Source organism: Poecilia latipinna, unplaced genomic scaffold (genome assembly GCF_001443285.1).
Source record: "Poecilia latipinna isolate Pla-1442-1.1 unplaced genomic scaffold, P_latipinna-1.0 Scaffold1660, whole genome shotgun sequence".
Lineage (NCBI taxonomy): Eukaryota > Metazoa > Chordata > Actinopteri > Cyprinodontiformes > Poeciliidae > Poecilia > Poecilia latipinna.
The window spans coordinates 86,425-95,929 of NW_015114276.1; the positions used below are offsets into that span (position 1 = coordinate 86,425).

At 38.2% G+C, this 9,505-nt stretch overlaps 1 protein-coding gene across 1 annotated transcript; it reads right to left on the bottom strand.

Annotated features, from left to right (window-relative positions):
• Window positions 1-8: 8 nt before the first annotated feature.
• On the bottom strand, window positions 9-1,599 carry LOC106964346 (ras-related and estrogen-regulated growth inhibitor-like protein). The gene is made up of 4 exons (XM_015059824.1): window positions 1,469-1,599; window positions 1,335-1,388; window positions 1,178-1,254; window positions 9-635 (listed from the first exon to the last, which is right to left on the bottom strand). Exons 1-4 carry the CDS (start codon window positions 1,515-1,517, stop codon window positions 210-212), a joined length of 606 nt encoding a protein of 201 aa, XP_014915310.1. The 5' UTR covers window positions 1,518-1,599; the 3' UTR covers window positions 9-209.
• Window positions 1,600-9,505: the final 7,906 nt, after the last annotated feature.

Sequence of the window (9,505 nt, forward strand, 5' to 3'; positions counted from 1 at the left end):
TTTTTTTTTTTACAGTCCAGAAAGATGAAAGCCATTTTCTTGGTTATATCGAGGTCCAGGAAACATCTGCAACATGTGTGTTTTAGCTCACATTTTCTGAAGTTTGATGGCTTTTCCGAATTCAGAGTCATTTCGTACTATTATTTTTCTTCCCCCATTTGGTAAAATGCACACAATTTCCAGCCTCTTCTTCTCCCTTCATTTTTCTCTCAAAGTGAATCTGTCCTTCTTCTGGCAAACACAGCAGACATGCTTTTGACTATGCCCTTAAACCTCAGAGGTCTCTTTGTGGCGAGCTTGGCATCCTTCATCCTGTCCACGAGGCCATTAAACACAGAGACGACGCTGTGGTAGTTCTCTGCGGCCGAGACTTCACAGAAGAGGCAGTCCATGCTGAGGGCCAGCATCCGGCCCTCCTCACTCAACACTGTCCGTCTGTGGTGCAGGTCCTTTTTGTTGCCCACTATCACTATGGGGACTTTATCCCTGCTAAAGCAGTCTCTGGTGGATTTGATCTTCTGAACCAGCCTGCTGATGGCGTTAAAGCTGGCTCTGTCACAGATGCTGTAGACCAGGACGAAGCCATCTGCCCATTGTATCTTCTTATGGAAATCTGAGGTTTCCACAGACAAATCCTGCAAAATAAGACATTTAATAAAATTGCTGCATAATTTCATTTTTTTTTTTCCCACCTGGTTTTTGCTTAAGATCGGAGGAGGTCTTGCATGAACACCACTACCCCCATATAGGCCAATTGCAATTTCCCCATTCATGTTGTGCTCTTAATGCCGAAACCAGAGTTCAAAATGGTCTTTTTTTGGCTTGTCACACTATTAAGTAAAGTATTCACAAGTCTGGAGCTGTCTAAAACACGTTTTCTTCTATGTAGAATACCCAGTTAAGGTTTGATTAGTGTAAACATTTAAATTCAAATTGTAGATGATCAAATACAGTCCAGATTTTTCCTTCTCATTTTCTGCAGTCCATACATTGTACAGAATACAGATGGTGTCCAAAACAAACAGACAGATAGATCCTCAGATTTTTTTTGTAGGTGGGCGCCCCCTCAGGGTGTGGCACCCTGGACAGTGAGCCAGGTCACCCATCATCTACTGCACGTAAAACATCAATAAGGCAGCATCTTACAAGATTTATGAGATCTAGACAGTACATATACCTGAGAGTAAGGTGAGTCCCAGATATTCAGAGTGACCTCCCTGCCATCAACTATAAAACTCTGACTGTAGATGGATTCTGAAAAATGAAAAGAAATTTGTGTCAGAGTTAATTCATTACAACGGCATCAGGGTTAAGGGAGCAGAGTGGAAACTTACCGATGTCTCCATATTCACCTATAAATCTCCGAGTCAACAGGCGCACAGTCATTGCTGAGGAAGAAAATAACCACCTTAATACTCAAACGCAATTCCAGAAGGGTTAGTCTTCAGTGGTAGAAAACGTGTTTTACCTGATTTCCCGACACTTTCTGTCCCCATAACAACAATGTTGGCTTCCATTGTGGGTGGGAAACTTGCTAGATGTCCATGTGTGGATGAGGACCAGGTCTGCTGCTGTGTCCCCGCAGCCGTCTGAAGGCAGCTGTTATAAGAGAGGGACAGGTGGGCGGGGCTAGCAGGCGGACAAAACAACAACAGTCAGACCTCTGCTATAATTTAATGATTTCTATGTCACGTGCTAAAGAGGCAGCGCGTGTGGGGGCGAAGAAATCAAATCAAATAGAGAGTCAGTGTGTGGTGCTAATGCTCCTACTGTACTGAGGAGGTGCAGCCCTACTAAACTCTTATAGGTTTCTCTCTAAAGGGCAAATATAAAAAGTGATATCTAATTTAAAGAGTCACCCTTTGTCCCCCAAAAGGTACATTAGTTACCCAGTGAATGAATTCAGAATCCAAACTGAGGCTGCAGTTGTTGCTACAGTTTAAGTTGCTCGTGAAAAAAATAAAAACAAAAATCACGAAATCTGGTGATCAATCAAATTAAGACAAGTGTGCATTTTTTTAATTCTCTGATTAATCTGACTAGTCATCAGCTTTCTGCTTGTATCTAACACTGTATTGCTTGCTGATCTGCTTTCAGAACTAATTAGCATGATTATGTGCTTGATTTTATTAACCCGCTGTGGAACATCTAGAGTCAATAATCTGGAGGAGGGACTACCTTTGTCAATAAAGTGTTTGTGAAACCTAAATAGAGGAAATGACAGAAGAGAGTTGATAGAAAATGTTGTAGTCAAATTGCTATGTTTTTTTTAGCACAAATAGTGAATTGTATTATAGTTTGTGGAATTCATTATTTTATTCACTGTTTTTATAAAATTCTTAGCAGATTTACTACGCTCTGAGCGGGCACAATACTGTTCTACTCAGAGCTGCCACAAGGGGGAGGTGTAGTTTAATAAATCCCCTGCCATAGAGACTTTTTCAGTTTTTGTTTATTTTCCTTTGGTTAGCTAAATCTACAGACTTCGGACATTGATTGGCTGAATAGAAAAATGCCCTCAGATAATTGGCTGGGACAGTTTGTAGTTAGGCCGCCTACTAATTAAACTAAATTATCTTTACATCTTTTGACCTGAGTACCAAGGAGCTTCCGATCACTTGTCTAGAATGTTTTCCTTAGATACGATTTTACAGGCAGCTGTTTCTCGTAAGTCACTCGTCATAATGGGAAAGATGTGAAAATATGTTACTGCACCTGGAATAATAGGGAAACTTTTCTCTTTAAGGTGTACAAGTGTAAAAGTCATCTAAAGAAAATAAAGATGAAAAGTACTATGTTGGGTCATTGCAAAAAATCTCAGTAGAACTCAGTTTTTCTATGAAGCAGGGAAAAAGCACTGCTGGAAAATTGCTTAGTACAGTCATTATGTATTATAACATCAACAAGGTTTTTTTCATCCAAAGGTCTTTAACAGGAAGCTGGTTCGCCAGTGTGTGCTTATGCAAATAAATCTTCTTACAGACTTAACTTACACTCACTTTATGCTCATGATAATTTGCCTCTCCTCTATTTCTGGAGGAGTGATAAGAAAAGAAATGGAAAATTATCCTCCCAGTGAATGCCACCGGATGCCGTTCCTTATTTAAATTAACCCTTGATTTGCAATTCTATTTGAAATCTGAAGCTTAAAAAAAAGAGAGGAATAAAAATGAACCGAGGTGACGCTTAATTCATTCGAGATGTGCAAAAGTGCTCATTTTAAAAATACAGTTAAACAAAAACGCAACGTGGTATGGGATAGAAGCTGCTGCAGAAAATGTCAGTCAGACCTAAACTTCCCATGAACTGGAGGGATTTATTATTTTTGTGCCACATATTGACTAAAAGACATCAAATTCTTTTTTTATTTTATTTTTATTTTATTCAAGTTCAATTTCCTGCTCAATCAGTGAGTAGAACTGATGTTAGTTTTCAATTAAAACTCATGTTTTTTTTTAAAAACCTGGCAGCTTAGAGTCACAGAGCAATCCTATAACCGCTGAAGTTACAATAAACTCACCCTTATGAAATCAAAAAGCACCTGTTTCATGGGTGAATAAAAAAAATATTCTACTACTGCTTGACAAAATATATAAAAATATCATGTGAAGCAAAGGCACATATTGTGCCACTGGAATAACTCCAAGAAAGCTTCATGATCCGTGACACAGGAAAAACCCACACAAATTGTGCTGAGTCCTGAAAATGTCTTTAAAATAGCAAATAAACCAGTTTCATGAATAGTGTCTTACATTTTGTCATGTGCCAATCACAAACGTCAGTGTATTTTTTCAAGATTGTTTGTGATAGACCAGCACAGAGCAGTGAATAATTGTAAAGTTGAGGGGGAAATTGTGTGTGGTCTTCAAAGTAAAAATGTGGAAAGTGTGTATTCAGTATGAATTAAAACTTTGCAAGAATTTCCAATGCAATTACAATACGTCTTGCAGGAAATATCCCAACCAGCTTTTTACGCATAACTGATATTTTTGGCTAACTTTTCCTTACCAAACAGCCGATTGGACTGGATGCACAGTGTCACATGTCTTGCCACAGATTTGATTTGGGACCAGATTTTATCAAAGCCAATCCCTTATGGCTCTGGTTGTACTGTCAGAATCTCTGGTCTGCTTAAAGATGAGTCTTTACCTCAGTTTCAAGTTTTGCAGCCTACAGTAGATTTTATCCCAGGATTGTCAAGTATTGAGCGCTATTATCTCCCTATCGACTCTTTCCCTTCTCCTATCGAATAAATGCATCTCAACAGTAGGATGATTTGAACTGCATTTTCTGGGACAGCAGACTAAAATAATAATCTCCTCTAATCAGAACACATTTTTTTAACAAACGTTCTTAAAGAAGGTGCATGTATGATCTACAGAACACGTGGCAAACTGCAAATAGTCTTAAGACTTCCTTTTAACAATGATGTGTCTATTTGTTCTCTAGATTCTACACCAAAGTGGGTTAACTGAGGTGAAATTATTTATATCTTCTAATTGTTATGCAAAACCGAAATTTAGCCCTGTGGAATCGCACAAACAGTCTTTTCGATCTGTAACAAAAGTGTGTTTTTTCTCAAAATGCTTTTGCCAGTTGATAAAACTGAAGGCATCCGTCATTAGCAGCCACTTACACACTGATGCTCTCATTAGACAGCTGTGACTGAAGACCACAGAAGAGGCAAGAGTGCGCCATTAGCGTGCCATTTCCTAGAGAGGAAGGAAACTTTCAGACCCGTGCTGTCAGAATCACAGGATGAGAGTGAAAAGACCAGAATACCTTCAATTCACAGACTGAAACAATTCCTCCTCTATCCCTCCGGAGTTGGCAAGGAAAGAACACAAAGTGGGCTCAGCAGAGAAAGTAAGGAAAACACAGAGTGGCTATTAAACCGTCATTTACATCTTCTTGTGCTACAATCAGATTTTGCCGCTTATTAAAAGCAAACTCAAGCTGGAGTGGTTGCTGTAGAGCTTTTGTTTGTTTTTTCAGTATCTAAAACATGACTTAATGAGCCCTTCTCTGGACATCTCATCCAGCTTCCTGTCATGAAACATCAGATTTTGTCAATCTACTGTACCTCAAAGTGGGGTTTACAGTTGAGAATGTGCTTGGGAGAAAAAGTGCTGGCTAAATATTTCATAGTATAAATAACCCCGTAAGTGGCTTGTAATGGACTTTGAAAGCTTGTCAGAGTTTTACGTAACATCTCCTCCATCTCCTGCTCGTGTCAGAAAATGTGCTCAGATGTGACTGTTATGGACAAAGGCTTCTTCATATATCCGCTTTTGGAAGATTTTTTTTTTGAAAGTGGCTGCTCTCATTACAATACTCTTGAAAAAAATATTTAATTAGGTGTATTATTATGATATTTCAAGGCAGGTATTTGACCTAACATGCACTCAACATCTTAGATTTTTATTCAAGCTAAAATTGATGTGAGATTTTCTTTTATTTATTTATTTAATCTCATAATAATGCTCTTTTTGTTTTAATCTATGACAAAATAATATTTTTTTTAAAAAAGCCTGCTACAATAGATGAAAGTTTGTGAGCCAAAAAATGACAATGTGAAAAAAACATCAAGGGGTTTGTATACTTTTACAATGCATTGTACACTGTGTTGCTTTTCACATCAGTTGGCTGGATGGACACACAAATAGCATTAGCATTTGATTAGAAAACAAATCAGCAAATATTCCTCTGAGGCAGTTATTACATATTTATATATAACATGAACATTATAAACCTATTTGTTCTTCTGGATGGATTTGAAAAAAATCTCTTTACAAAACCAGCGCAGCTGAAATTTTAAAACAAGACGTTTTAAAACATGTAATCAGAAATTCAATGCATAATGGAATCATCTATTTACTGGGGTTTTAGTCCTTTCTGGTGGGCATAGCACTAAGTTGGCATTGTTCAGCCCCGTTTTCCTCCCTTTTTTTATTTTACATTTATATATGGAGTCCAGAGCTCAAAAGTTTTGAATTAATTTTTACAGAATCTCTGTTCAGTGTCGAAATCAGCTGAAGTCTAACCATGTGTAACCATATGTAAGACATTGGTCCTACTACTAAATGATAAACTGAGAATCACACAGAAGTATTTTCTATAATTTCTTCCAGCAAGAGAAAACTAATTTAGAGCACAACTGGAAAATAATTTTGTTTTGCCTCCTGGCGTCTCCTGGGCAGAAAGTCTATATCCAAAACTGCAACTATGCTCACAGGAATTGTTGGGGAAATAACCAAACCAAGTAACCAATATCCATCTATCCATTATCTAAAAATGCATGTCCCTGCAGGGTCGTGATGGGGGCTCGTGCCTATATCCAGCGGTCATCAGGCGAGAGGCGGGATACACTCTGGACGGGTTGCTAGACCATTGCAGGGCAACACAGATCACACACTCACACTACAGAGATCAATTAACTACACAGACGAGTCACACACATCAACTGGGAGAACATGCAAACTCCATGCATGGAATTCAAGCTCAGGTCCTCCTTGATATAGTCCTGCATTCTTAGCGTTTCCAAAGAAATTATATTTTGAGTTAATCCTATGTGTCGAATGTGTTAAAAACACATTTGAATACCTGGCTAAAAACAGAAATGCAAATGGGTATGTGTCGGGAAAGCATTCCATTAAAAGCCAGACACAATAAATATTCAGGAATGTATTTTACTTTTAAATAAATCACAGCAGAGCCTTGAGCCCTGAAGCTTACGCAATAATTCGTAGACAGTAGATGTATTAGTTAAAATATGACTGTGTCTAATGTCACCAAAACAAAATCTTCCACAAAAATAAAGAAAAGACACTTACAGACAACCCTCTCTGGATTCGCAAACATCTTATTCATCGTTCAGCTGAGCTGCAGGGGGAAAATATGTCACAATCTGAGCTCAAAGAGAGAATAAACAACCTCTGCTTCTACATTTATAATCTCTTACAACTTTAAATCCTGCTGCATACCACACACAGAGCAAAACTACAGCCAAAACTCTTTAACTCTCATTGTTTGGTAGCCTGGTAAAAACCAGACGGTTCACTCACAGGGCAATTCCTCCTTCATTTGCATGAATTTAACGTACTCAAATTAAGACGGAGGCCGGGGAGGCAGTTCTAAAGTCAACATGCTTTTATGTCTGAATTTGCACTCCTGGCACTGCGTTGTACTTTCAGATTTAAAGATAATTGTTGCGTTAAAACAAAAAGAGCAATAAAAGACGACCATTTCTGCACAACAGATCACTTCCATCTTATGTGTTGTACACTGCAGATTTACAAAAGAAAAGTGGATGATATCTGCGGTAGTCTAAAATGATCTTAACTCTGTTTTGTTTCCAGTGAGATTCTTGGATGCGGTGCCCAATTAGTCAGCCCTTCAGTGTGAATTCTCAGCCCACCACATGCCAAACGCTGACAATCCAAATGTCACCAACGTAAATGCCTCCCTGTGTAAAACGAGTGATAAAATGTGCTGAGTGAAGAAAAAGAGGCCTGTAATAGTCTGCATTGCCTGGCGCTTCATACTCACAGGCCATGCATATAATATACAATCATGAATTCTCTATCTTATAAGTGGCTGTCAAATCCCGCCGCGCAGATTACCCCACCCATCTTAAATGAAGCTTTGCTTTTACCCTCAAGTCCTTATTTATGAGTGCATTTCTGTGTAAGTTGCCAGTTGAAGTCGCACTGACAAAAGAAGGCTTTAATTACAGAAATTACTGCCTTGTGTGACGCACGCTTAAAAAAAGGGACATGTTACAAAAGTTTTCCATGCAGAGATTTTTGCCCTTAGCCCTCTGCCCTTCAGCTCAGGAAACGGTGGTAAAATGTTACCAGATGTTTTTGAACTGAGGATCTTGAACCATATAATCCAACCGTTCTACTCCCTGAGCTCAATATCAGCAAAGTACAAAGTTTTGGATGGATTTTTGTTTTCTGCTTGGTTCCCGAGTGTATAGGTAGACAGGAAAATGAGTAGTTTTTTTTTTTGTTTTGTTTTGTTTTTTCCATTCCTACATAAATGCAAAGGTAAGAAGCAAATATGTTGTCTGTGTTTCTACATCAGACATTAAGCAAAATATCCCTCTGAGTACCTTTCATTAAACGTTTAGGATTCTCTGTCTGGAGTCTGGGGATTTTGCAGGATAATTGTACGTTCTAGTACTTCATGTAATTTTGGATTTAAACGTTTTGGAAGAATAAGGGAGAACATTTTAAGGACATATTTCAGAACAAAATACTAGAGAGCACCAGAGGCAGAATTCAGACGAATGCTTTTGTTTTTGTTAGAACAGACTTTTTTTTGTTTGTTTGTTTTGTGTTCTTGGAATCACCTTTTGGTTTACTGCAGGATTCACCCAAACCTCTATCGAATGAGAATATATTTATGCATCTCTAACAGTGAGAGTTAATTGAGAACACAACATATTTTGTACATTAACTTTACATCATACATAAATGATCAGAAACACATTTGGTTTCACAAAATGTTTAATGTTGTACACAATTCAACTCGTGTTTCTGAGGAATTAAACCACATTAGAATAATAGTTTACACAAAGTGACAATTTAACAGTCTTCATATTATCTTGCTCAGAACAACCTTCCCTGATGAGTCTGGAGGCAACAGATGCTTTCACTGGATTAGTCTGGACTCACATAGTTCTGAAATCATATGTTTTTATGGAATACTTTGGTCATACAAACTCTATAAGAACATCACAAGTATAGTTTTAATTACAGACTTTGTAGCAGCCTAGATTCTGTGCAAATTGTCACCATAAACTCAAAAAACCAGCTATGTGGAGAGGAGTATGGACTGCGTTTGTCAGGACAAAAGAAAGCAATTCGAGGGTGGAGGGGGAAACAAGTCCACAAGGTGAAACAATTCTTCTGATAAGTTCTTTGGCTAACTCCAACATGTATTGTTCTGATCTGTTTGTCCTCATTTTGTTTTGCAAGTGTCTTTGTTTATCCTGCAACAATAACTCTGTGCTTTTGGACTTTTTTTTAGGAGACATATCAGAGACATTTGTTCTCTTTTTCATGAAATGGGAATAAAAATATCAAAAGCAATGCAATGTTGCTTTGTGATGTTCCGGTTGGTGACATGAGAGGACATACTGTTTTATTCTTTTCAGTCACTTCATTATGTTTACAGATGACAGAATAGAGATAGAAGTGGGGGGGGAAAAAACGTAAATTTTAACTAAATGTCGCCAGGAAAGTTCCCCCAGGTCCTGGTATCGTTTCCATCTCAAATGGCTTGTAACTTTAAACTTTTTTTGGTTGTATTTTAATGCTATCCTCAGTTAGCTGACGGTAATTCTTCTTTCCTTTATGTGAATGCAGCACAACTGGCTTTGCTGGTTTTCAGAAGTGTTTGTACTTCCCCATGACGAAACTTTGGCTGTTGTACAATAAGATATTATGAGACGTGTTCTTGTGAGAACATTCCCCCCCCCCCCCCCCCCCCCACCAAA